Here is a 27,395-nt window from a genome sequence, read left to right on the forward strand (position 1 = left end):
TGCTCATTAGGCGATAGGATTATCGCAAATTTTTTTCTGACCAACATCTTACGCCTTAATTGCTATCCTTCCGCGACCATAAATTTCAGTCGTTGTTGATCGGTTAATAAGTGAGAACTTGTTCGCTTAAGGATTCACGCGTAGCGAGATAAACGTAAGAAGTCATTACGTAAAGCTAATGATGATTTTGTAATGGGACTACCAAAACCAGTCGGTCTTCATCCTTAACGTTTCCTCCATCACAATATTCACGCGTACAATTCGTGCGACCAGATCTGTGATAACGTTATCGAGAAAAATTCCGCTCTACTTTTTCCCAAACCATGCACCGGCGTCTTTAATCATTTTTCGATCGTTACCGTGCACATTTCATTTCGTTCGCGCTCCATTTTAGTTCAACCAAAATGATATTGAAATGAAAGGATTCATCCAGCAAGAAATCCTCGCTCTTTGAACAGAAACTGCTGAAGAGTACCCAATAGCTTGAGCGCAGCGTTGAAACGCGGCATGAGCAAAGAGTGGACATTATAAACGGTGGATTATTCGCAGTCGGATACGTCGAAGTCAGATATTTGCGGTGGATCGACGAAAAAACTGACCGCGAAGGATCCCCCTGGTGCGGCTATGTCTCGCGACCAATAAACCGAATGGGGTAGACATTTTTCTCCGGGATACAGACTGCTTTGAATTCAGATTGCGCGGCCATGCGGCCCGCGGTTTTGTTCCTCTTACGCCGGCAATTTATGCAATCTGACCCGCGCGTCCTCCGCGTATTTATAACCAGGGGCCCTTTGTGTGTTAATTTGTAGCCGGGCCCGCGATCCACGCCACGCTCGCTCGCTCTCTTCGTGCTCCTCGTCGACCTTTGATCTGCGAACCCAAGCGGCGAACGACCGTCGGCTCCGGATTCCCGAATCACGATCCACCGTGATCGCCCCTTAATTAGCCGACCGCCAAATCGCCGCCGAATCGCAGCCGGACGCTGAACCCATTCGAAACTCGTGTACGTCTCATGGATGACGTCGCGATCCATGATCTGTTCTCGTGACACGTGACTAGTAATAACTGGCGCGAATGGATTTGTTTTTCGTCGAAAATTGTTACATAGGAATATTTGGATGCTGGAAATTGCTTGTTTCCTTAGGTGGAAAAGAGGTGAGGGATACTCTATGTTTAGAACGTGAATTGGTCTTTGCAGGATTATTGGTTAAAGCAAGATATACAAGTAGTTATTCACCTATATTTAAGCGAAGCAAGAACCGTAAAACGAAGTGACTACATGGGATGTTTATGTTAGGGCGATAAGGAAAACCATTGATTCGGTTAGATGTATACTTGTGTCGTGGCCAAATAAACTCCACGAAAGATTCAGCCCAAAACCTCTCGACTTTACGATCGCCATTATGTCTTTTAACTTATCACGCTCAACATGCCATTCTAAACGAAAGAAACTCAAACTGACACTTGACTTGCCCGTAGCATTCGAGAATCGCCAGTTTCCAGCGAACTTTCCATGTAGCCGTACTTGAAACACAGGTAGCTGCCGGCATGAAAAACGCCGCCGCGCCGACAATACGGTACGCAAATCCCGTTACGCCTGGTATCCGGCTGGCGTGTCCGGGCCAGGAGCCACGTATCTCGAATATTCGTGTATCGAGCAGGATGATAACAAAATGAAAGTTCGAGTAATTTATGTAAGCACGCGTGGCGTGGCGCTCTTTAATTATCGAGCCCAAAATTAGCGTCGCGCGGAAGCACGTGAAAAATACACGCGTGCGGTGGTCCAATTAACCACTGGAAAGAAGGGATCCCTCTTTTCCATCTCTCCCCTGTGCTCACTTCTTTTCCTTTTCTTTTTTTTTTCCTCCGACCCCACCGAGTCACGCCATATGGAACAGCTTAAACGGCATGCGGAAAGAAAATATTGGCTACCGAGAAATGGCCACGCGGCCATCACCGATCGACTTTGATCATACGATTTTTATAGAACGAGCTGTTGCTTGCCAGTGAAATTCCGCGGCTGTTCCACGGAAATCCTCGCGATCTGAGGTAATCTCGACTGATTTCCGTAAGAGTGCAACGATTCGATCAGATTAAAATGTGCTTGTGTTTTCGAGATGCTGCGAGATAAAATACTATCCGAATAACTCGTTGAAATTGATATAAGCGTTTATGTTGTGACGAAGATTGGTTATTCGTAAGATGGAACGGGTTAATCGGATGTAGGAATCGATAGTTGAATGGTCGAGATAAGCATCGAATTAAGGGAATCGAGCGAACGTACAAGATCGTGGAACAGATAACGTCGTCGAGAGAAGAAACGAATTGTTGAAAGACGCGTTGTTTTCTCTGTTACAGCGCTGAAGGTGAAGCTTACGCTGAGGCGACCCATCAATCAGCTGGTTGCGCAAGGCATCATGCCATGTAAGTAACTCCACCGTAATAAAAATTTTCGCCGACTTTTTGTCGAATCCACGAGGACTCGGCCTTACACCAAATTTACAAGTTTCCCATCGAATTGAATTTTACGAATAATTTCCAACGTCCGTAATTGAAAATTTGTACGCCGATGTTTTTCTGCTCTTCGAATAAAGCAACGAGGCCATAAAGATTTCAAGACCGTAGACGAGTGTTCTCGTCGAATGACTCTCAAAGCAAAATCAATTAGGAGTTTAGAGAGCACGATAAAACTGGACAAAAACGGTAAAGTCAGAGAGTTCGTTGCTGATGGTATTTAGTGGCCAGTAAAAGCAAAGGAAAACGATTCCGTCCGATCGAACAAATTTATTTGCCCTACTCGAGAGAGGGCTTCGAGTTAGATTTAACAAGTTCGTCACCGTGTCGCGTTTTTTCCCGCGATAACGGCCGATTAATCCACTTACAACTTAATTACCACGCGATTGCCCGTGATGGCTCGGCCAACCGCGTAAAAGGAAGTAACTGGGGCACCAACGACTTCCTAAAGTACCTTAAATTGACGTGCTCACATACAGTGATCAATTGCGCGCTAATATCGCGTGTGATCTTTCCTTTGGTTCGCTAGTAGTTGCCCCCTTCTTGCAAACCATCGCTCTCTACGAGATAATTACTACCAGTTTCAAATTCAAAACAAAAAGTTGAAAATCATTGGCATTAGGTAATTCAAAGCAAATTCGCGATTGAAATTGTTTTATTGGTTATCCGCGATCGCGTTATATCCTGCCATTATCACATCGAATAATCTACTTTATCAATTGCACGATACAGTTCGAGTATTCGATAACGTATAATCTAACGACAGAGCGAACCTACAATCGCGAAATAATCTAATAATCCGACAATCTAGTGGAATCTGTTCATCGACGGAATTTAGCAACTACGGCCTAGATAATCCGACGAGGCAGTACGGTGCTTCGTATATTAAATTTACGTATAATTTGCTCGCACAAACCAAACTACCACTACACAGCAAAGTTCATGCATCGAAATGCAGCCTGTTTATCGCAGGCTGGTAGAAATACGACGTTCGATACCCTCCGTTTCGTCTGGCGTTCGCGCGAACCATCGTGTGCAACTTCGTTCCACGGGATGTAGTCATTTACAGCTTGCAAGAGTCGAAGATATCGCGCATGGCAACGGGATAATGGTTTTTTCGGAGAAGCGACTTGCAATTACGTTGTAGATCCGTTTACGTGACACGATTAATTTCACGTTGCAAAAGTAGCTAATTTTACCGGATAAAGGATTCTAATTTTAACGCGCGAGAAAGAATGCTCGAACCAGTTAAGATGAATCAAAGTTTCACGATCAACGAAGTAGGCTATCAAATCATTCATAGATTTCCTTACTTCGACTTCAATGGCGTTGCAAAAATATTTACACTGCACCAGCACCTACATTTACAATTCAGAAGAAGTATCTTTACATCCGAGTGAAACACGCACGAACGTCGAACAATGACGGACTGAACGATCCATGCAGCTGCTCGTATCATCGTGTATTCACACGGAAGCGGTTGCATAATCGGCGAAATTTTCCGGACGCGCTCGCTTATTATATTATACAATGCGCCCACGCGCGATCCTCGCCAATGAACCAGCCGCTAAGAAACAACACAAAGCTGCGACTCGCTGCGAGAATCACGGAATCTAAATCGAGCGTTTCGCAAGCCACGCACTCGAGATCGTGTAAATGGCAGCGAATAATTTCCTGTATTCTCGTCGGCCGACGTAAACCGCAAAAATTGAATTCTACCCCGGCGAATCAAGACATTTAATAGATCGTACTAACAACGTTCTTGAGACTATCGTTGCAGCGCGATTAGGACTGATTGCGATTGCAAGTCGCAATTATTTCGATCGCGAGTCGTAAATCCAAAATCTCGATTGCCCATTCCCCTCGTAACAACGACTGGCGCCTGTTGCGTGCAATCGTAAATGATTTAGGGTTGCCGATTGCTTTTGCGCTTCTCCTCGTTTGCGTGATGAGACTCTATCGGTGCACGTGAACTATTTGAACGAAACGATGATTCTAGTAAAATACGATTTTTCTTTACGTTGCGTTAGACATCGAATAGCTAACTTTGAATTACAAGGGTTCTATAAAGAAGAATCTTCGATATTGAAACGAACTTACGAAAGTGCAACTTTCGTCGATACAAAAAAGAAATAGAAGAAGGCCGTGACGCGTTGTGCACTGTGTGCGCGCTTTCACCCAAACGAAGCGATTACATTTGCATGAAAATTGAGACACTTTCGAGGCCATTCACGAATCTCGACGTAATTGCCTCGGATTTCGCGTAAATATCAGTGGGCCGATCGCGAACACGAGAAACTCGAATATGAGGACGCATCTTAGGCTCACGGATCTCGCGTTCGATACGAATGTAATAAAGTCGCGCGACAACGAGAATTTATCGTACAAAATTAAATTCTCGACGTAGGTATCGTTTATTTTTATGGTCGTTCCCTCGACAGGGTAAAACCTCGAGTCCCATGCACGTCCATCGGCTCGTGATTTACTCGCATCTCGATAGAAACTAGACAATTAGGTCACAGCTGGCTTGTGCGAATATATACGCGTGTATAGCCGATAGTACACCCGCGGCGGGTTTCGCTAACAAACACGCGTGGGTGAGACAAAAGCCGCGAGCCATTGCTCGGGGATGTTGGAAAGGCCTAATTGATTCGAATCGTTCGGTTAATTTTAGCATTTCCTACGCAGTCTCGGCTACGTTCGCCGCTCCCTGTCTTTGCACGCGCTTTCAGATTCGCGGCTCGCCAATTTTCCCGCAGCTAACGAGCTTCTCTTGTGCGTTACGCGGCCAATTCGTACACATAGCTAGAGCAACGATCGAACAAACGATCTCGGCGCCATTGAGTAGCCACGATTTTCACGGATGATTTACGAACGCTATAAAATCTTGCGTCCATCGATGGACAAACGTAACGAACGATTCGTGAAATTATCGCCAACGAAATTATAAACATAGTTGAAAGTGAGGTAAGCCGGAATTTATCGGGCACGAACGAATCCGTTGGTAAGACAGTGGAGCAACGTGTTTCCATATTTTCATTGCCACATCGTCGCACCGTAGGTGGCATGTACCTTTTATTCCACGTAATGATGCGACAGTCGTGTGCGCGTCGCTCGTCCGGAAATAGTGGAGCGATGCTCACGTAGAGTGTAGAGAAAACGGTCCGGGGATCATTTATCCGGGAACTTAATGGCGTGCAGGAATGCGACGAGGCGTTTGACGTTGACACCAAAATGGCGCCACGAGGCCAGTCCTTTGAGGGCCATCGTGCCGGAAATTGATGCGTGCAGCATGCGTCGGAGGACACCCTAAAAGCTTCGAAAGTGCTTTTTCATTCGGCCGGTTCTTTTATTAGATCGCGCCCTTCGTTGCGGAGCACTGTTTCGCTTCTTTCGCTCCTCTCCGCTATCGACGCGCTCGAAGAAAACTCGATGAAAGTATAGTCGCATTCCACCGAGCGTGATTTAAATGTCCCCAGCGGAAGATAAAATCTTCCGAGCGTATGTCGCGGCCGAGATTTTAGTTCTACCACGAGTGAATGACAGTCGAGTTTTTTAACCAGCTGGAAATAGTGACTTCCTCCGTGAGGCAAGGTTACTTGTCTAAAATTACGCTTCGATCGAAACGCTGCTTCCGATAAAACGTAGTTCGTTGTTTAAAATACTCAAACGATAGAATGGTAAACAAATACGTGGAGAACGCGAGATTTCTAAATATGTATTTTCATCCGAGGAACATTGATTTCGGCGTCGAAACGCGCACTATTTTCAACACGTCGGAAACGGTACCTGCGAAGATAAACTCTCGAGATCGCGTACCTTTATCGAGATCCTCATACCGGCACGTCTAGGATATATTTAGTCGGTGTTATCGTGGAACAAATTCGACACGCGTGGTAAACTCTGAGTAGATTTCTCGAAAACTAACGATTATCGATCGGTATTCGCACAGCTCTGAAGACACCGCCGGCGTTTCACGAACAACGGAAGCAATTGGAACGGGCGAAAACCGGTGACCTGCTGAAGGCGAAGATCCAGCAGAGACCAGGTCGGGAGGAGCTGGTTAGACAGCATATCCTCGAAGATGTAGGTCACGTGGATCCGAGCCTGGCCGAAAGGCAACGGATGCTGAAGAAGGCCAGGTTAGCCGACCAGCTGAACGACCAACTCAGTCATCGACCTGGACCGCTCGAGCTCATCCAGAAGAACATTCTCCACACGGAGGAACCTATTGAGAGGGCGGTTAAAGGTGAGCGCATGCATCAACTCGATCTGTCTTCCGCGATCTTGATCGATAACCTTCGGACGTTTGTAAAAAGAGCATCGTTAACGCGTCTTTTGTGTCACGTAAACGCAGCTTGTTTCCTTATATTTTGCTTAAATTTATCCTTTCCTTGTTATCGTTTTCCACCAGAGGGTCACATTTCCTTCAAGGCCACCTGCGAAGGCCAGGTAACCAAGCCTCAGCATCCAGACCATTACATCACCTTCGAGGATGACTCTCAGAGTTCGGAAGGTGCACCGTCGCCCCAGCTGGAATCTCGGTCGGACGTTCTGGAAACAGCGGCTGCCTCGGCTGGTATAGTGACCGTTTCCCTTAGTATTCCAACGACTGGCGGTGCCGTGGTAGTCTCGTCCACGTCGCCGGTGTTCCAACAAGCGTCGAACGAGTCGACGATACAAACGTTCGCAGAACTGTGCAATACGGTGGTGGGTTCGCAGCAGCAACAGCAGCAGCAGCAATCCCAGCAGCAGGCGCAGCACAATCAACAGCATGCTTCTACGCAGGTGAGCGGCTCGAGAATCGCGTAAATCCCGATCTCCGACGGAAGGTTGATTTATCGGTCGATGTAGATGGACGATAACGGCGTCCCGAAAGAAAGACATTTCGAGACAATAAGCGGGGAACGTCGATAGCGATGGAAAAAGCATCGAAACACGCCGCAAAAATAGATTTACGTCGGACGTTAAGAGCTGCTCATAAATTGGCAGCGTACCGATGTAAGCTGATTAATCGAGGATTCCATAGTGAAAAAAGCAACGATCTCTGTTAACAGGCGAGTCAGACAAACGGTCCATCGACGACCCTCCTTCCACTGGCGCCGGCGCCGAGTCCGATGTCCTTGGGCTCGACCACGTCCAGCCTGAGTCCCCTTTCCAATATCTCGATAGCGTCGCCACCGGCACCACCGCCGGCCGCCATCACCCCCAGGCCGCAACCAAGCCCCATAGCCGCTTCCACGTGTCAGAGGAGCGACGCGCCCGGCAAGGATAAGAACAGGAAGAAGTCGAAGACCAAAAGCCAACCGAAGACTCGTACCATCAAGTTCCATGAGTACAAAGTGAGTCGCTTTGATTACTTCTATTGTCTCTTTGAATGCCCCTATGTTGTCTTTTACTCGCGGTACCGATCCACTCAAGCTTTTCATTGTGTTTCGCTAGATATATGTACACGACTGAGATAGTTCTTGGCAATTATCGATCTTCCCATTGAGTATTAGGCGTGTATTATAAATCGATGATACGCGAGCGATGTAACGGTAGAACGTACATAAAAGAAAAGAACAGGAATCGATGTAGCGTTTACTACTTTCACTCTTGATTCTGTTTATATTTCTCGGTGGTGGGCGTGAACGCACGGCTCTCATGCCAGCAAGGTGCAAATATATTACTTAAACGTTAAACCTGGCCGTACGAAAGTAAAAACTCGCGTAACGTTTTATGACTCGCCGCGTACAAAGCGTGGTGTTACGTTGCCGCTAAAATTTGCGAACATTTTCGATTCTCCGTGGCCCCGTAAATGTAAAGCGAAATCGTCCTGTATCGGCTACCGATATTTGGAAAGATAAGAGAAAGAAGAAAAAAGAGGACGAAATGTTTCGAAGTAAAAAAAACTGCGCGAAATAGAAAAAAGATTCGAGGAGGAGACGAAACAGAGATAGGAGACAAGAAGGCAGAGACAAAGAGGAAACAAAAGAAACAAGAAGCTCGAAAAGGAAAAAAAACGACAAACGGGAGAAAAGAAAGCAGACGAGAATGGCGAATGGCCGTAGAAAAAAAAAGTAAGAGCGAGCAGAAGAGAAGGGGTAAAAGCAAAGTAAAAAGGGATACGGACGGCCGGTAAATCTCGGCTCCCGTAGCCCGCGAGGGAGCAATCTCTTTCTCTCTCTTTCCCTCTCTCTCTCTTTCTATTTGGGCAAAGAGAAAAGAACGAAACGCAGAAGGAGATCGTATCGGGTGATTAACTCTCGCGATCTCTTGAAGGGCCTGGGGCCCGAGGCCCACCTCGTTAGCTCTGAGTAATTCGAGCGCTAATTGCACCTAAGAGCGAGGAAGCCAGGGAGCGGTGAAGAAGCGGTTCCAAGGGGGTCCAGGCAGTTTGGAGCTGGGAGAGAGAGAAAGAGGGATCCAGGGTCCAGCCGAGTTCGCGATAGGTGCCAAAGGCCCAGGCCACGCTCCTGAAACATTCGGGATATGGCGTGGTCGGTGTGAAAGCGAACCGGGAATGGGCGTGCAAATGAGGGCGCAGAAAACATCTTGATGTATCATTTATCACTCGCGCCTTGGCTTCTCCCACGTTGCTGATCCTCCTTGGACCGCTAACTTGATTTTTGCGTTAGCCTTTTCGTTCACGCGTTCCCGCGACGAATACTATGTAAGAATTTTCGACGAAGACTTTTAAAGACAAAGACGATTAAGACGTGGAAAAAGAATCGCGACTGGCAACTTCTGTTATCTGTTTTGTGCCATGAAGAGGAGTATACGGATGTTTGTAGAGTGGAACGATGATTTTGCGATTAAGCAATTAGAGATGATCTAGGAGTGGAGGATACCGAGCCCCTTTTAATTCGTCGGTGGTCATTAATATCGACTGACATTGAACGGTGATTGTTCCCAGGGCCCGCCAAACGCTCAAAAGACCTCAGTGTCGTCTACAACTTCCGGCCTCGGGTCGGCACCGCCTGGCGAGACCAGCTACGAGCTACTCCTTCAGCAGCAACAGCTATTTCTCCAGTGGCAGCTCGAATGGCAGCATAAGGTACGCTTACCTCGACGAAAGCGATCACCGACCAAATAGAAATATTATAAAGCGTCCACTTTCTTCGTCTGTTAGCAACAGGCGAGCGAACGGGCGAATCCAGCCGGATATGTCTCGTTAACGCCGTACTTTCACCCCGACAATTTGCATGGCAATTACGTTATTACGTCTAAATTTATAATCGAAAATTGGGCTCAAGTTACGAGACGGCGGGGTTACTCAATTCGAACGTTCGTTTTATGTAATTATCGTGTACCCGGATCCGAAGCTCGCGGTTCACTCGGACGTTACATAATTCGGTTGTTCTGTTGTTTAGTACCCTCAGATCATTCTACCGGCAGCGCAAAAGCCGCCACTGTCTTTGAACAGCAGCGGTGCCAGCGACGCTGGAAGCATCAGCGGAAGCAGCGTGAACGCGCCGAGTCCTGCACCTTCGAATTCCTCGAACAACCCCTCGGAACAACCGCCCTTAAGGCCTTTGGGCAAGCTGGAGGACATGAAAGGTAAGTGTCCTAAGCTCGGTTCGGGACGGATAGCAAAAGAAACTGGTTAATTATATCGCTGAGAATAAACTGTACTCATGAAAAAATAAATAACAAAGCACAGTGTCAGTGATTGGTTGACCGAAATAAATGTAACCCTTTCAGTAAGTGATCTCAAAGTAGAGTTGAAACGTCGAAACTTGCCGGTATCTGGCTCGAAGCCACAGCTGATCGAGAGATTAAAGCCGTTCACGGAATCGTCTAGCGGTAACTCGACGTCTAGCTCAAATGGACCGCACGTGACGCACATGGGCCACATATTGATGGACACCCCGGGGCCAGTCACATCCGACGAGTCGAGCTCCCATGCCAAAAGTCCTGGCTCAGCCGTCAAGGACGAACCTAACAGTCCTCGCACGGATTCACCGCATGGTAGCGAACACGACGATCCGTCGAGTCCCCCAGGTATTTCAGCGCGTTCTTTATTACGTATATTTCCTCCAGATATAAAGTAGAAAATACGATGTACACTTAAATGAACGATAAAACTTTCGAAAAATAAATTTTTCGGAACGCAACACACGTCCGTGTTTTCACGATGTAGCCCGTGTTTCAGGAGACGACATAATCAAAGAGCAAAGGAAACGGATAGAAGAGTTGCAACGTGAATTATACAAGTCTCAACAGCAACTTCAGCAAATCCGTCAAACTCAACCGTCTACGGTTCACGCTGAGAAGCTGGTGTTGCAGCAACACATCCAGAACAAGATGCAGCAACAGCAACTGGCGTTACATTTGCAGCAGTTGCAGCACCTACAGCAGCAACAGCAGCAGCAGCAACAGCAACAACAACAGCAGAATCAACAACAGTCTCAGCAGCAGACGCAACAGCAGCACGCTACGTTCCAGCAATTGAACGCAAAAGCCAGCCTCGCTGCGTTCTTGCAGGCGCAGCCAAATAATACTGCTGCCATTCTGGACTCTTCGACTCTGACTGCGATTAATAATAAAAAGAATCAGAACAAGAACAGTGCCACTGTGCAAATACCCGCAGCGATAGTTTTCAACCTGCCCAAGCCTACGAAACTAAATGGCTCGCTGCTGAGCGCTTTGATGGCGCAGGCGCAGGCTCAGCAACAGCAACAACAAACTGTTACTGCCGAAGATGGAAAACCACCGCCTCCTCAGTACGACGAAGCCGCAAAACTTTTAAAGGTAAAGACGTCTGCTTGCTTTGATATATTTGATTTGTAGTAGAAAGAAAAGGAAGAGAAAAGACTATATTCGTGTTCAAATAGAACTTCATCGATTCTATTCCACAATTCTATTCCACTCAGGTTAAAATTGAACCGGTTCAAAAGAGTCACATCAAGAGTCAAGTCGTGGACGATGTGTTGGAGATCCTGATCAAAAATGGCGAATTACCACCGAGCGCCGCGCAGGACCCAGCCACACCAACGACACCGAACAGACAGCTCCAACAAAATTTGGTGTTCACGGCACCAGCGGACAGTCAGACTCATTCGTTGGTTTTCACCGCTGCTAGTCCAATCAGTCCGATCAGTCCGATTGCCATGGAGGTTTCCCAGAGTGATTGCGTGAGTTCACCGGCGCCGGCGCCACCGCCACCGCCTCCTTTGCCTTTGGCAACCTTCTCTATCCAGCTGCCAACCGCGTTACAACAGTTACAGCAGCAGGAAGAGATCTCGTCGTTCAACACAGACCTGCTAACCTCGGAGAGTGACCTGGACGCCGCTATGCTGCTCAGCCCGCAGTCCACCCAGCAAGCATCGCCTGATCCTCAGCCTCCTCAAGAAGTAACTTCTTCGGATAACGCAAATTTAGACCTCAAGGTATATTCGATTACAAAGCGAGGCTTTTCTTCGTTTTCGAAGTCAATGGAAAATATATCGTATCGATTTTTCGTTTCAGGAACTCGAGTTGGACCTCGAAACTCTAGACACGATGGATTTCAGTCAATTGGATTGCGACTTAGGAGTAAAAATGGAAGCACCCCAAGAGTTGATGGACATCGGCGACATGCCCATGGACATGGACGATCCAGACTGGCTGGATTCTCTGATGCCTCAGTCTCCTCCGACTGCTTCCACGGTGTCGAATCATCAGCCAGCCCCACCGACAAGTTTGTCGAGTGGTACAGACATTTACGACCCGTTGCTAGCTAGTAGTCAAGACCCGTTTGATCTCTTCAACATGGAGGACTCCGATTTCAAGATGTCTTCCGATCTGTCACTAACTTGGGACAAAGTCGACTTCGCAACCTAGCCCGAGATTTTTCCTCGGAGCTCGGCCTTGTGTACTTAATCCACGTATCAACGGGAAAACGAAAAGATCCAGCGAGGCACAGAAACAACTTAACAACCTGGCAAAGCCAAGTGCTACACTTGTTGTGATTAATCTGTGACTACTTTTGGTGCATTTTTATGAATCGTTTTGCAGTTGCTTGCCTCTGATACTGTTTTCTAGCGAGTTCGGCGCTGTGCAACTTCCCGTGGACATTCAAACTATTGTACTTACGCGTACAACTTACGCTTCTCGATATCGAGCGAAGAACTTTCTTACGAAAACTGAACTAGGAATAACTAGCTATATAATTTTCATGAAACCGCAATTCTAGGTGAGTAATTTAAACACGTGAAAAAAAGAAAGGTGCATAATTGCGAGAGGATCGTAGCGTGAAAACGCAAGGGTGAGAACAAGACCGCGAAGCAATCGTTTCTAAGGGGTTTTATAATAGAAGATAATTGTCATCAGTGCACGAATACTTTGGTCTTCCTCGGTCAGTATAAGAACCAATGCATAGTACCGTCGTTCTTTCGTTTCATCGGATCGGTCGCGCATTATCGCGTGGATTTTTTTTCTGTAATCATTTGAGATTCGAATGATCGTCCGAGCAGGACGAATGTAGCAAGCGAAGATGAGTTCGTAATGGCGAATGCATCCTGCGATCGGAGATAAGACGACAACGACGATATCTTCAAAATTCTCCAAAGAATCTCCTTACGAACGTTTTAGCTAGTTTTTACTATCCAGTCTACAGTCGTGTGTTGCTTGAGTTTTAATAACTGCGAATAGCATGTGTGTTAAACAGGAAAACGGGAAAGCGGCGTATATGTTTTTCTCGTATGCTTCTCCCTTCCAACCTCATTTCCTTCGAACTACATCCCTCCGAAACAGAACCTTATTCAATTTTAATGGTATAATCGAAATACTTATTTATGAAAATAAGTATATTGTAACGGTTGTAAAACAATTGTATGTACGTATATATGTATATACGCATAGATATACATATATATATGCATATATGTAAAATATAGTGTACGCTGAGTTCGAAAACACAGGTACGTTCGGTAAGACAAAAAGGAAAATGTAATTTAAAAAAAAAAAAAAAAAAATGAAAGAAGAAGAAAAGGAAAACCAGAAGAAGCAAGATCGACGGCTTTCCCGCACAGCTATATATAATTTTTCTAAGGCAGAGCATGTGATGTTAGAGATTACACATACATATTATAATCAATAATCGCATAGAAATTTTCAGAATGGGTGCAAACAAAAGGTATACCGATGTAAGGGTATCGTGCGGTTCTCCTGTTTCTTCGTTTCCCTTTACGAATCTTTTTTGTTGTTTTTGTGACATTCCATGTTTCCAAATGAGCAAGAGATCGAAGCTACGCGTACCACGAGCCACGCTTTTGTTCATAAATTTGTGCAAGAGTTAAGAAGGATTCGTCTCAGAATTTTGATTGGCCGATCGAAGCTTCTAACCTAACTTTATACGTCGCATTGTACCCAATTCGAAACGATAAATGCAGCTATGTTTATTTAAATTGGACTGTGCCAAGATATTGCTGTATAGGTTATGTTTGTATCGTATGTGTTTCATGTTGTATTCTACTAAATGTACGCAAAATAGAAAGCACCAGGGAAGAAGCCACGCGCCTTCCATTTCTCTGAGACGTTCTTTGCAGAACCAAGTGGCTTCGTACGCCGATGTAACGATAAAGGATCGCACTGCCTAAATCGGTAATAAGGAGCGAAAGTGTTGAATGCGTACAGTGTTACCTAGCGTGATTAATACGTGAAAATGTATGTGAGTGCGTCGAGACGGTATCAGCGTATGAGATCAGCGATGGTGCTAATTGAAACCCCACTTAAAGCTATCAGTTGTCCTCGAGTGGCCGCGATTGAATCACAAAGCAATCTTTTACAGTACGGTGCAATAAAATTTCTGTAATTCAGGATACTTTTGTTAAAGTAAAAAAGTATCTTAATTTTTTTACGATGTGTAAATTCAAATACTAAAGACGAAGAGTGCTTTGTTGATTCGATTAGGCGTAGTCCCTTATTTTCACGATAGAAAGTGGCACTTTGGCAAGCAAATACATACCATCATCGTTCACCCCATATCGCACAAAGAAGCAGCAAAAAGCAACATTCCAAACGTTCTTCACATGCAATAGAGAAACATCGTATCAGCCCCGAGACACCATGCTCCTCGTAGAAACAATGAAGCAATCAGTCGCGATGCACCCTCATTTTACGGTAGTTCCTTTGCAAAGCACTAATTCTCACTTAACGTGTTTCTCAATCAATATAAACGACCCGGATCGTAAATACTTAAATGTCTTAACGAAATTGACGATCGAATGTAATTACAAATACAAGCGGGTGAATAAAACAAGTATATTCGGAGTAAAACTCGAGCGCAACACCTTTCGCGCGCCATAACTCATTCAATTTACAGTGCCCTCTCGTGTTTACGGTCATAATCAATTCAGAATCCGTGCATTTAAATCGAACCTGGTCCCATTTATTCGATTGAATATTAAAAATCGCTTTGTAACTACACTACTAATTTTGCATTTAAGCTCCATAGCGCGGGAAAATATGGAAAAGAGGAATGTTTCCACGAAAATACAGAAGAGAACATGGTGCGTGATCGGGGTAGAAAATCGTGCCAAAAATCCCCTTGCCACCGCGTATCGCTTCGTCATTACAATTGTACCACCCGTTGCCATGACAATAAAAGTTTGTATCGTGTTGTAAAATATTGTATCATACGTAAATTAGAGTCATGAGTATGCTGACTTGTCATCTATGAAACGGGCTTGCTTGTACAAATATGTTTAGGATAAAACAATTGCGATATTTAATCGCACTTAAGTGATCACAAGCAAGCGGACGACCAGCGCCATCGACCAACATATAGCGTACGATCCCTCATCGTTTTTGTTTCTTTTTTTTAACGTATTGCAGCAAATATCGTTGCTTAGCATTGTAATCCTGTAATTATTTCATTTTCTTCGAATCATGAATCATGAAATCTATCGATGATTGATTGATTGATTTGTCAGGCTGTGCGAATCTGATAGTCTGTCGTGAAACGCGTGAAAGTGTCTTTGTTTGTATAATCGAGCGTATGAGAATATTGTCGGATGAATATATGAACAACAACAAAAAAATAAGCGATTAGATGAAATTCTACGGGACGAGACTCGTCTGTATATAGAGTTTTTGTGAAATATACTTATAACATGCTACGTGCGGTTGTACTGAAAGTAACAAAAGATAATGTAATACGAACATGAGCATGCGTACGCGCGGACACACACCTACATACAATCACACGAACATATTTTGTATGAGCATGCGAAAAAGAAAAAGGTATAAGTTTTGTTAAGTATCTATGAATTTATTGTAATGTACGTTTAAGTAACGATCACGTAATTATTGCTAGAGAGAGTGTTATTTATTTTTATTTGTTGCAAATTTATCGATTGCCTTCCATTTGAGTAAATAAATAAATTTAAAGTTATTATAGGCTGTTTATTCTTTTCCCGTCTCTATTTACTTAGGAAATTCTTTTACTTTTAAAAATGCACACATTTAAATCTTTTTAGAAATTCAAAATTCAAAGCCGCTAAGAACTTGAACGCTTGCGCATGCGTATTATATGATTCGGAATAACGGAGTGTAGATAAATGTCAAATTCAGTTGACGCTGTTCCGTATTCAGAAAGATCGGAAGTGGACAAGATTAATTAAATACAAAGGAAATGAGAATTGATAAACATGCTTAGTGCTAATTACGTACACACTACGTCTTTCCAAACAGAATGCAAGCAATCTCTCTATAATTATCTACTTTTCGTACCTTATAGCACATATCACATCACAAACATAACCTCTGAGATATTTATACGCTAATTTGTTTTAGTATAAAATTCATAGAAATTGAAGTACTATTTACCAGCAGTTAATCTTATTCGTTGCATTACCCCGGTAAGTATAAAATTACGATATGATTAAAATAATATTAAATTAATTTGGAATTCTTTCTTATTTTTAGTACTTTATTACTATATTATTGCATTATGCTATTTATAACATGGACAAAGTGCCGAAAATTTGTTTCACTGTGTGAGTATATGTTTTGGTAGAAATTACGGTCTGCAAAAGGTAAAAATCAAGAAATAATAATGAAACGGACCCTAAAAGTTACATCGACCGATGTAATAGCTCCAAAGAGGCGTGATTGGGCAACAGGTTTGCTTGTTTCTATGGAAGATCCTCAGTATAAAGTAAAGGAAAATGATAAAGTTGTTGTCATCAAAGATAAATATCCAAAAGCCCAATATCACTATTTAGTTATACCAAAAGCAGACATTCCATCTCTGTGGCACATAAAAAAAGAAAATGAAGATTTATTGTTCCACATGCATAGCGTTGCTGAAGATTTAACTCAAGAACATAAAGAGTCTGAGTTCCTGTATGTATAGATATTGTTTTTATCCCACACCAAAATTAAGTCGCTCTAATACCACGTAAACATATTATTTGATGCAGTATTGGATACCATGCTGTACCAAGCATGCACAGATTACATTTACACGTAATAAGTACAGATTTTAATAGTCCTTGTCTAAAGACCAAGTATCATTGGAATTCTTTTACAACTCCCTTCTTCTTACATTCAGCAGGTAAATATATCTGTGTCTGTTTAATAAAAGAACAGACCTCATTTTTTATAAATTGCAGACATTTGCCACCAGTTACGCGAGAAAGGTGAACTGAAAAAATTGAAATCGGAGGAGAGCGCGCAACACTTGAATACTCCGCTAAAGTGTCACAAATGCCCAACCATTTCAAAGAATATGCCGGATTTAAAAAAGCATTTGTTGGCGCATTTGTCAAATTAATCAGAAAAATCTCTTCCTATACCTGTTTTTGCGCAAATAACCATCACTACTGTAGCACGCAAAATACTTCAAAGAAAATAATCAATTATTCAAATGACTAGATGTGCTTTTTATATGGTAATTCCTTAAGTTACAGGAAAATTCATTAATAAATGTATTCTTATGCAATATGGATTAATGTTAATGGAATTAAATACTTACGTTCCAATGTCATCAAGACATTTTTAGAGTGCCATATGATGTTAAGTATCTTGTAATTAGTTTATAATGTACAATAATTGTAGTGTAAATATACACTCTGTATATACTTACCAAGAATTTATTGATTCCTTTTAACTTAATATATAGGAATAAAACGGTAATTTTCAAACAGGATAGGAAAGGTTATTGGTAATTAAATAACACATAGATATGCGATATTTCGGAAAATTTACTATAAATAAATTTGATGTTAATATTAATAGGTTGTATCACCTATAATATCAATTACATACTAACTATTTACAGAGTCTTCTTATCCAATGTGAAGTATTTAATGTGTATAAGTAAACCGATGTGTAGGTGTACGCGTGTAAGTGTACTTTAGTCTGCATACATTTAATAATACTGCAATTAATAGTTGAACCGTCCTTGTTACGCCGAAACGGTAGGCATTTGAATAATCGCAAGGCCTTGTTGTTATTGCTTGCGTAGTTTACATTAGTGTATTCGAATGTTTTCTTTTCTTACATACACATATTCTTGCTTGATCTTTTTAAGTATTCGTTCTTCCCTCTCGCGAGCGTATAAATTAAATTAGCTAGATCTTTTGCGTCGAATGACACTCAACAAATACACTAGAAATTTTCTTTAAGTTCAGTTAGAGCAAGTGAACTATAATAAAAAAGGAGGTAAGCGTCGCCCTTTGGGGTTAGGAATCTCAAGACCAGTCTCCAAAACCGACGGAAAACTATTTAATAAGCGACCATCCTTCCCCTCGACAGGAGCCAGCGCTTAGGAAAAATTTACGCATTTCCATCAGAAAGTTTGCAACGTCTACATAAAACGTAGAACCTACAAAGTTTACAACAATGGAAACGCCGGTGTCGCACTCCGTATCAACGACCCATGATTAAAACGATTCTCCGGGTTGATGACAGGGTAGTGAACGCATTCTTTCTTCGGAAAGGAAGCAGCTGGTCGAGGCAACGAGGAACTATAATATCGGACTCGGCCGTGAAACAGCGTCGCCGCGTCGTCTTTGTTAAAGCAACATTTCGCATGCTTTTTAAATTTTGAGAATGTCCTCGACACGTGCTTCGTTTTGACAGAAAGACTGCGTGTGTTGGTGCTTCATTTTACCTAACGCTACCGAAACGCTATTCTGCGGAGCACGAAGAGTATAAGGATTAGGACGGGGAGGGGGCGGGGGTGTCAGCGGCAACAATCATCGAATACCTCCTCCTCGCGATCGATTCTCACTAGTTGAAGAGAAAGAAACGACGAGGGTGGACGATCGTCGAGCCTATGCGCCCCGTTTTAACCCGCAAGCACCGTACGTGGCAAGCCAAAAGCGGTCATTTTGAAAAGCCACTGGGCACGAGGACAATGTTGATCCATAAACGAATCACCATTTTTTCGAGCGTACTCACGCGGCGTCGCAGGCACGACGACCGAACCACCCTCCATCGAATACTTCTCCGAATACCCTGTTTAAGTCTCCCTAAATATCGCGAGGAGAACGTGGGGATTATCATGCGTTTATAGTACAACGTGTAATGAAACGGCGCAATCAAGTCGTGGCAAAGGTAACGTCAACAAAGTATTAAACCTAAGCGCGTATTCGGCCTAAAATCTACAAACGAACGTTTATACACGATTTTCCTAACTACTATTCACAATTCATAAATATTTTATATAATTTTACGCGTCTATGTGTGTATATATATATACCTTTTTATATATATAATTATATATGTATATATAGAATATTTATGTATAGATAATATACAGCTGTATCGTACACAGTCCGGCCATGACTCGATAGCGCCACAAAGTCGAGGAATAGCATTTCGGCAAGTCGACGCGATAAACGTGGCAGTATTATTTACAAAATACCTAAAATTACGCCTAAAGAGGATAGAGAGTAATAATATAAGTTACAGAACGTATTATAAGCACGTGCATGCGTATATACACGCGACGAGCACGCATTCGTATGCGTGTATCTACGTATGCAACAACGACGCTATGATAGGGATAGTAATAGGTATAGTAATAGTAATAGTAGTAATAGCACTAATAATAATAGTCGCAGTGGTAGTAGCGGTACTAGTACTAAGTCTGTATGTGAACGCCTACACGTAAACGAAGCGTGTGATCCTTACTAACGCGGAAACGTAAACTATAAAAAATAAATAAACGTAGGACAATTACGGCGAATAATAAATTAAGAAAAGATCGCGCGTGAGAAAAAAAAATGAAAAAACAAAATCGTTCAATTAAATACGTCGACAGTTACGAGGGGAGAAAAATACTTATACGTTGGTAATACGATGAAATAATTAATTAATATTGTTAACTATGTTACTAAATATTAGAAACTTAGAATAGTAGTAAGAACGACAACGACGATAGCTTGAACGCAACGAGTGTAGTAGTGTATGTGTTTGTGTGTGTGATTCTCGCAAATCTAAACGGGATACTACTTCTCTTAAAGCTACTCTTTTTAAAGGATTCTATTTCCTAACTACTTAATTTATAGTGTTCAAGTGCCAAGTCTTTCACGGGAAAAGAATAAAAAGAACACTCTTCCCATCTCCACCGCTTCTCTTTGTACAACAAACGCTAATCTTCTTCTCTTCTTGCATCTTTTTCTTTTAAACTACTAAACATTACTTCCAATTAAGAGCTAAACAATGTTTTTCTAGTTCCCGGCTATACACATTGTTCGATCGCGTCCGCGAGGGCCAGATCGGAGACGAAGAAAATCGGACTAAGAAACGAACGTAAAAACGCCGTGGTTGGACAACGATTTTTGTACTTACAAATATATAGAACTATGTATAGAATTAGTATATGCTTTACGAAGCCTGCTCTTCCTGACATCGCGCTAATATTTACAACGTACCGAGGAGGGAAAGGGGTAACGAACAACGAGAAGAATACTGTAATATGAAGAGAGCAAGGGATCCAACGGAATAACGCGCAACATTCCGCAAATCCCTTTCAGGCAACGTAAACTATTTATTAAAGCTGCAAAGCGGCAATGTTGTCCCCCACTGCATTTTTTTATCTTTTTTTGGTTAACTTCGACTATATAAATTGATGTCCTAGATTCGTAAAATCGACAGCGAACACAAAACTATCATACGAATCACACATTGTCACTCCGCCGTCGTTTTAACTTCTAAAAGAACTCGTCTGTATTTTTCTATGTAATTTTGGCTATATTTGGAACAAAATTGCTACATACTGCCACTGCTTTAAACGCGAGTAATCGACATACGCCTGGCTTCCGTTTACGTTGGTCTAACGTTAGTTAGTATAACTCTTTTTGTTCCTTTCTTCGTCAACCAGGTACTACCGTTTCTCGTTTCTACTCCCAAAAGAGTTACGAAGCGTCGATTTAACACGATAAAATTTTGATTGTGATGTCCCGATTACGTGTCACGAATTATAAATAACAAAATTCGCGCGGATGAACGACTTTATTTTCCTTTCCCCGTAATGAAAGTAGTGGGCAGCCAGGCGACCTCGATCACGAACGTTATGTCACAGGCAGCGCTTAACATTGTGAATACACACAGCTAAAACCTTGGCTAAAAATTTCGCTATTCCTTGTGTGTTCACGTGCGAGGAACGTCGTGCAGCTTTTTCAAGGTTCCGCGAGTTCGATAATAAATAACAAAACGTAACTAGTGAAAAAACCGGCAATCGCACGATTTCGATAACACTTTTTGTGCCTTTTGTATATCTCTTCATTCCTCTGTATTTCAACAGAAGTCTACTATTATCTAAACATTTTGTATTTTTATCTAGAAAATTTTCCTAATCTGTACACAGTGCTTTGAACGCGTTAGAAAAACGCTAACCTATTCTAGAATGTACCTCTCCTAATGCCAAGTTACACGCTAACAAACGATCTAAATAAACGCCCCCTCTGGCCATAAACAAATTAATAATACATCGATGATCGCACCTCGCGGACATTGTTATTACCGTAATCGGTGAAACGTTCATTTGCTCTGTTCCATCCGAAACGATCTATGTTCATCAGTCTTTTGTTTAAGCGGTGGACTCCTGCAGGCCGTAGTAATGGACTCGCATATTCTCGATCGCTCTACACCACTCCAATGCGAATCCTTCGGGATCTTCGAGATAGTACGTTCTGTTTGGCTGTAACAGGTAACGACAGCGAATTATAGAAACGTCGTAACGAAAATGTCAGTTACAAAGAGAGAAGCGCGACCACGAGAGAGAAACCTACCGTGTGGACGAAGAAGATTTTGAAGCTCTTCGGCTCGACCCTAAGTTCCGGACTCCAGGGTATCTCGCCCTTCAGCACCATGTTTACAGAATCGACGTAATATAGGTGTGGTCCGGTAGTGAGCAGGAGCATCCTTCGTCTAGCAAAGAGACCTTTCCTCTTGTTGACGAAGCCCTGCTTCAGTATCAGGTTGCCCTCGACGAAGCAGTCCCACTGGTTCGAGGCACGTTGCTTCTCTAGCCGGTTTCTGATCTCCTCCGGCGTTAGATCGGCGATGTTACTACCGTCAGCAGTGGTCCTCGTTCTTCTCGGTTTCTCGACGACCGTACTGGGTTGCGCGGGTTTCTCGCGCTCAGTGGTGGTATCTTCATCGTCGTCGTCGTCATCGTCTTCGCCAATGCCCAGACCAAGAAGCCTCGTGAGCTGTTTGTCGTCGAGGCCGGGTTCCAGATGATCGGGAACCCTGTACTGCGACCTAAGCTCCTCGTTCTCAGAGGTACCGGGTAGGTAGGGATAGATCGGCGGTGGTGTCTGCTCGTGGAGGGTTTCAAAGTCGACACCCTCGAAGAACGGATGCGCCCTGATGCTGGGATATCCGGCACCATGTTCGTCCTGGGCACCCAATCTCTGCGATGGCTCGAGCACCAACAGCTGACTGACGAGGGATCTCGCCAGCTCGCAGAATCCGTCAGGGATTTCGTACTCGAGTTTCAGGATCTTTTGGAATATCATGTACTCGCTCCTAGAGCGGAACGGTGGCAGACCAGCGACCATCTGGTAGATTATACAGCCGAGGGCCCAGAGATCGGAGGCTCTGCTCGTCTTGTCGGTTAAGAGCTCCGGAGATACGTATTGGGCGGTACCAACGAACGAACCCCTGCGTTCTCTTCGGTACGGTTGTTGCTGCTGCTGCTGTTGCTGCTGCTGCGAATCGTCCGTTGCGGGGTGCGTTACCACTGTCTCCGGGTCCTTGAGAATCTTCGCGCTACCAAAGTCGGTGATGAGCACGTGCATCTTCTCGTCCAACAATATATTCTCCGGCTTGAGATCGCGATGGATGATGCCGAGCCCGTGAAGGTACTCGAGAGCGCGAAGGATCTCCGCCGAGTAGAACTTGGTACACTCGATGTCGAACGAGCCCACCTTGTTGATATACGGCAGGAGCTCACCGTTTTTCGCGTACGATAGAACGAAATAGAGTCTTTCGACGTCTTGGAAGGTGCAAAACAGGCGCACGAACGAGTGTTTCGCGCCCGCGAGCATGTTTAGCACCTCCTTCTCCCGCTTCACGTACTCCGTTTTCTTCTCCTTGATGATGTGACGCTTATCACACACTTTTATCGCGTACTCCTTCCCAGTATGGATATCTTTGGCGAGGTAAACCTACGGAACAATCGAAACAACGTACTGATTAGATCGATATTCGTAGCGTACGCGACTAAACATAATGGGGAGAGTAAAAATGGGGAGTAAAAATAGGGAGAGGAGTTGTTGGGTTGCGAAACAGAAAAACTTTCGGGGACAACTGCTACTACTGACGCGCCATACGAGAGAAACTTTCTTCGTAACAAGGGGAAAGTTTGAGAGGAATCACATCGAGAGGGTCCGAGACCGGCGACACTTTTTTCTTGCCCCCTTTTCTGCTCTCTTCTCAGTGTAATTCGGAGCTTTTTAATGATTTAATCGAGTTAACGAGATAATACACTTACGGTGGAGAAGCTTCCTTCGCCGATCGCCTTGCCAAAGATGAAGTCCTTGGGAGTCCGCTTGTGCGTTGGCGGGTTGATGGTGGTAAGGGCCGGGTTCGTGGTCGGCGAAACCCGGGGCGCCAAGGTGTTGGGTGGCGCTACCACGCCATTGGTCACGTCGTTCGTTGGTGGAGACATTTTGGACACCGGCCCCTCCACCGTTACTGCCGGCTGTGGCGAAACGGTAAGCGCCTGGTTCGCCACACGCTGCAACAAAAACGTCAACGACTTGATTACTTAGAGTTCGCTTTTTGGCATCCTACGATTTAGTGATATGTCCAACGTTTGAAACAGATAGTGGCAGCAACTTCGTCCTTAAAAAGTGTCTTATGTACGTCAAATATTTGCAATTACATAGGTTTTTTGACAGGTGTGTAACGTGATCAGTAACGGTTACCAATCGAGGCAACACTTTCCGTAAAATACAAAAAGAATTCGATGATAGAGTGATAGTAAGACGTAGAGGCACGAATTCTTGTCCGAACAGTTAATTCTGCTCTCATAGGCCAATGGATCAGCCGGTACCAGGAAATCAGGTGCCGGAACTGACATCAGCATTACGGACACGTGGCTATGTCGCGCAGGTCAGGCTGACGGGCTCGTTTAAAAGTCCTACCACCTGACGATCCCGTGCCAAACGAAAGCGTCCAAAATGTCACGCATTGTAGTTCGTATCCGAGGCACGTTGAAAGATCAAGGCTACGTGTGACTCGAGTGATTCGAGCAAAGATTGTGCAATGGCAGACGACTTTCTAACGAATCTACGGCATAATCGGCTTACGGACACGAATGTAACATATTTCCCTTTATTTACGAGCGTGTAACAAGTCAAAGTATCGTCGAACGCGATTTAAACGGCTCTTGCAGTGGGAAAATTGAACAAGACTAGAAAAAGATGGGACGACGAGAAAGAGAAAAAAAGATTCTGCTGCTCACGCACACGAACGTGATTTTTAAGCGGTGATCGCTTCATTTCCGGTCCGAAAGACGATCGCGCCCCTTTCGCTTGCCGCTTCCTTCCTCCCATCACCATTGTGTACTTCCGTCCAAAGACGGATCTCGCGTTATACCGTAGCCGCCACAAAAGAAAGGAACTAGTTCTCATCCTCGAACAAGAGAATCCGGATGATCCTCCGTCGAAATGCTCTCTTTTCTTCTCTGACCTTCCCCCCTCTCTTTCTGCGTCTTCCCGCTCCAGCAGAACGGTCTTTGACCGTTTCCCAAATCTGCACGCCCGTTGACTCCCCAAACAAGCTTTCCGCCAAGCAGAAGACACAGGAAATCCGCGTTGCGAGAAAGCTTTTGCTAACGGTGCGGGTAAATATCGACGTCTTAACGAGATGCCATTGCCAAAAATGAGCGATCGAAGATGCAGAGGGAGAGAAGATGGTGCCAACAAAGCGAGGTCGTGACACAATGCATCGCAGATACGATAAATTCCCGTTCTCATTTTTCAGAGATCTTCATCGATCATTTCGCACGAATAAGGAGGCAACTACATAACGGAAGACCCGCGACGTACCACGTTCGATGCGCGTAAACTCGAAGAACCAACCGACTATTAAATTCCTCGTAAGTTTCGCTACGAATGGTAAACAATCTCCGAGCGCGGTTCTCGGATTACGGTGTTGTTAATAAACCTAACCATGAAAGGTTTCGACGAATTAATCAAGGAATTTGCAGCGGCCGTAGCGTGGACGGCTCCGGGAAGGGAGGGTGAACCAGAGGAAGAGATCGTAAACGAGAGAAGGAGGAATTTATATTTAGACGATGAAAACGCAAGTCGGCAAGGCCCTTTCTTTCATCCTCTTTATCTACCTTTCCTCGTTCTTCTTTCCAGGCCGGTTACGAGGCGGGCCCCATGGCGTCAACCATCCGTGTCAGGACGTCGACCTCGTCGAGCATTTGCCCGAGAGCCACCCAGCGGCCCTACTCCCTCTGCTTGGCTGGCTTTCGCTTCGCCCCGCTAGTTTATTTATTTGCTTATCTATTCCTTGGTCCCCTGACTCTCGTCTACTTCTCATACTCTCTCTTTCTGCCTTCTACTCTCTCTCTCTGTACACCGAGCAAAGGGGATAACCACCGACCGATACCGCAGGATAGAGAGCAGCGTCGATCGCTAGATATCAAGGAGAGAAGTCTCGAGCAGAGGGGATTCGGATAATCGATATACCGACTAACTTCCACTAGACGACCTCGCAATTTGCTTAGATCATATAGATATATACCGTTTGAGAATATCAGAGAGAGCGCGCCTCGTTTAAAATAAACCGCTCTCGCGTAAGATAAATGTATGTGCGAGCGCACGCTCAATCTCGTTGGACCTTTTTCGCGACGACGTGATATTTCGATTCGTCGATGACCCTGCGACACTTTTGCGTCACGTCCCTGCCTTGTCTGAAACGGACCTCGAGGACGCGGTCTGTTTCCGTTTGAAAAGAGAATGCAGAGAACGCGTCACACAGCTCGAGATGTATGACCTCGTCGTGATAGAAAACGAAAAAAGGAATCGACGGAGCTACATCGCGGGGAAATTCGCCGGAAAATGAAAGCCAAACCGATTGTAATTCGTAATCGATCTTCTAAAAACGAATAAGTTGGCGCGAGCGTCCGTTAAACTCTTCACCCTCTCGATCTTTCGCGCGTGTGCTCCTCTCTATCCTCCCGCGATTGCTGAATCACCCTGTACACACAACCCAGCAGCATTCCAACGGACATTCTAATTTTAGCCTTGCTCGTCTCGTCTCCTTCTCTCGCGGACAAGCGCATTCTCTGTCCGCGCGCCTTATAACGTTCCACACCGTTCTCCGCCTCTCTCGCTCTAGGTTCACGAGGTTATGTTTTTCATGCAGCCTGCCGAGTGCTGCCCTCTGCCGATGGTACGCGACACTTTCCTCTCTTTTCTCCTTTCCTTTGGTGTACAGAGACTAGACGAAGCCAGAAAGACGAGCACAAGGGGTGGCAGAAAGAGATGGAGAGCAATGATCGGTGTAACCCCACCCTGTCGCATCGGGCTTTTTGCCGACTACCAGAAGGGACTACGCCTATTGGCGCAGGCGGCCAGCACTTTTGCCCGTGAATGAGATGTTTTGCATTCGCAGACGCTGAGAAACGTGTCGCGCACGGGCTGTGCGACTAAATTGGAACACGCTACGGCCCGAGCTGCCTCTTCGAGACTAATAAAAGGGTCCCGCGAGAAACGGCGTCAACTCTCCAGCAAACTCGATTTCTCAACCAAGAAAATTAATGCCCTATAAGAGAGTGTCCTTTGTATCGACTCCCTGTGCACCTGATCTTCGTTTACTCGCACGAGTTCACTCGATCTTAAAGCGCTAATACAGCTACATAGAATACTGCTCTTAAAGCTTCAAGATGCGTTTGTGCTCGAAGCACTTGTCTCGATAGAGAAGGAAATCAACATCGAACAAAAAAGCAACAGTCGTTCTCGAACATTGTATTCCGACTTTGTTGCAAGGCAGAGGATGTAACAATAACGTTTCTAATCTTTGTATTACCGTTATTGTCATCTTGCTTTAAAACATCTGCCTATAAAGGAAAAGCACATTCACAAAAGCAATGCCGTTAGCGTGCAACAAGGTGCAAGCGAATCTTTTATCGTAAAAGAAAACGATTTGCCTTTATAAAATTCATTTAGCGGAAGAGCATGATATACTATTCTGGGATTGTTTACGAGTGTCACGCGAAAAAAATGTTACTACATATTGCACAAGCTTACGAAGGGATATCGTGAAATCGTAAACACCGTCTGTCGAATTGCTCCGGAGCTAGGACAACGTATACAGCTAATCGAAATTACGACACGGATGCTACCGAGGGAAATCAATCTTGCGCGCGAATATTTACACGTATCGACGTCTACGGACGTTACATCGTAGCGATTCGAAGAGCATTCGACATAACG

The 27,395-nt window shown here is 44.4% G+C and overlaps 3 protein-coding genes across 14 annotated transcripts in view; 2 read left to right on the forward strand and 1 right to left on the reverse strand.

Moving 5' to 3' along the window:
• LOC117235034 (myocardin-related transcription factor B-like) overlaps positions 1-15,874 on the forward strand; it is a 38,072-nt gene extending 22,198 nt beyond the window's left edge. Inside the window, exons 3-13 of one of the 3 annotated variants that reach the window (XM_033496685.1) lie at positions 2,359-2,424; positions 6,467-6,763; positions 6,929-7,302; positions 7,572-7,856; positions 9,413-9,553; positions 9,870-10,056; positions 10,201-10,500; positions 10,640-11,250; positions 11,373-11,633; positions 11,721-11,888; positions 11,968-15,874. In XM_033496685.1, the coding sequence (XP_033352576.1) occupies positions 2,359-2,424; positions 6,467-6,763; positions 6,929-7,302; positions 7,572-7,856; positions 9,413-9,553; positions 9,870-10,056; positions 10,201-10,500; positions 10,640-11,250; positions 11,373-11,633; positions 11,721-11,888; positions 11,968-12,321 (3,044 nt within the window). In that variant the 3' untranslated portion in view covers positions 12,322-15,874. Of the gene's footprint in view, positions 1-2,358; positions 2,425-6,466; positions 6,764-6,928; positions 7,303-7,571; positions 7,857-9,412; positions 9,554-9,869; positions 10,057-10,200; positions 10,501-10,639; positions 11,251-11,372; positions 11,889-11,967 lie in introns of all 3 variants that reach the window. The other 2 variants (XM_033496683.1, XM_033496684.1) reach the window with 2 other exon arrangements.
• A 143-nt stretch (positions 15,875-16,017) lies between these two features.
• On the forward strand, positions 16,018-17,575 carry LOC117235196 (aprataxin). 2 transcript variants are annotated; one of them, XM_033497010.1, is made up of 5 exons: positions 16,018-16,340; positions 16,408-16,478; positions 16,557-16,827; positions 16,905-17,038; positions 17,097-17,575. In XM_033497010.1, exons 2-5 carry the CDS (start codon positions 16,433-16,435, stop codon positions 17,255-17,257), a joined length of 612 nt encoding a protein of 203 aa, XP_033352901.1. In that variant the 5' UTR covers positions 16,018-16,340; positions 16,408-16,432; the 3' UTR covers positions 17,258-17,575. The 2 variants fall into 2 exon arrangements, with proteins under 2 accessions (XP_033352901.1, XP_033352902.1); XM_033497011.1 differs by having other exon boundaries at positions 16,408-16,827.
• Positions 17,576-17,667: 92 nt separating this feature from the next.
• The window catches only part of LOC117235193 (3-phosphoinositide-dependent protein kinase 1), a 407,170-nt gene continuing 397,442 nt past the window's right edge, over positions 17,668-27,395 (reverse strand). For 8 of the 9 annotated variants that reach the window (XM_033496999.1, XM_033497000.1, XM_033497005.1 and 5 more), the window contains 3 exons: positions 23,435-23,680; positions 21,726-23,108; positions 17,668-21,634 (listed from right to left, as the gene is read on the reverse strand). In XM_033496999.1, coding sequence (XP_033352890.1) covers positions 21,524-21,634; positions 21,726-23,108; positions 23,435-23,680 — 1,740 coding nt within the window. In that variant the 3' untranslated portion in view covers positions 17,668-21,523. The remainder of the gene's footprint in view (positions 21,635-21,725; positions 23,109-23,434; positions 23,681-27,395) is intronic. The other variant, XM_033497006.1, reaches the window with a different exon arrangement.

Source organism: Bombus vosnesenskii, unplaced genomic scaffold (assembly GCF_011952255.1).
Source record: "Bombus vosnesenskii isolate JDL3184/JDL3185 unplaced genomic scaffold, Bvos_JDL3184-5_v1.1 scf7180000013314, whole genome shotgun sequence".
Classification (NCBI taxonomy): Eukaryota; Metazoa; Arthropoda; class Insecta; order Hymenoptera; family Apidae; genus Bombus; species Bombus vosnesenskii.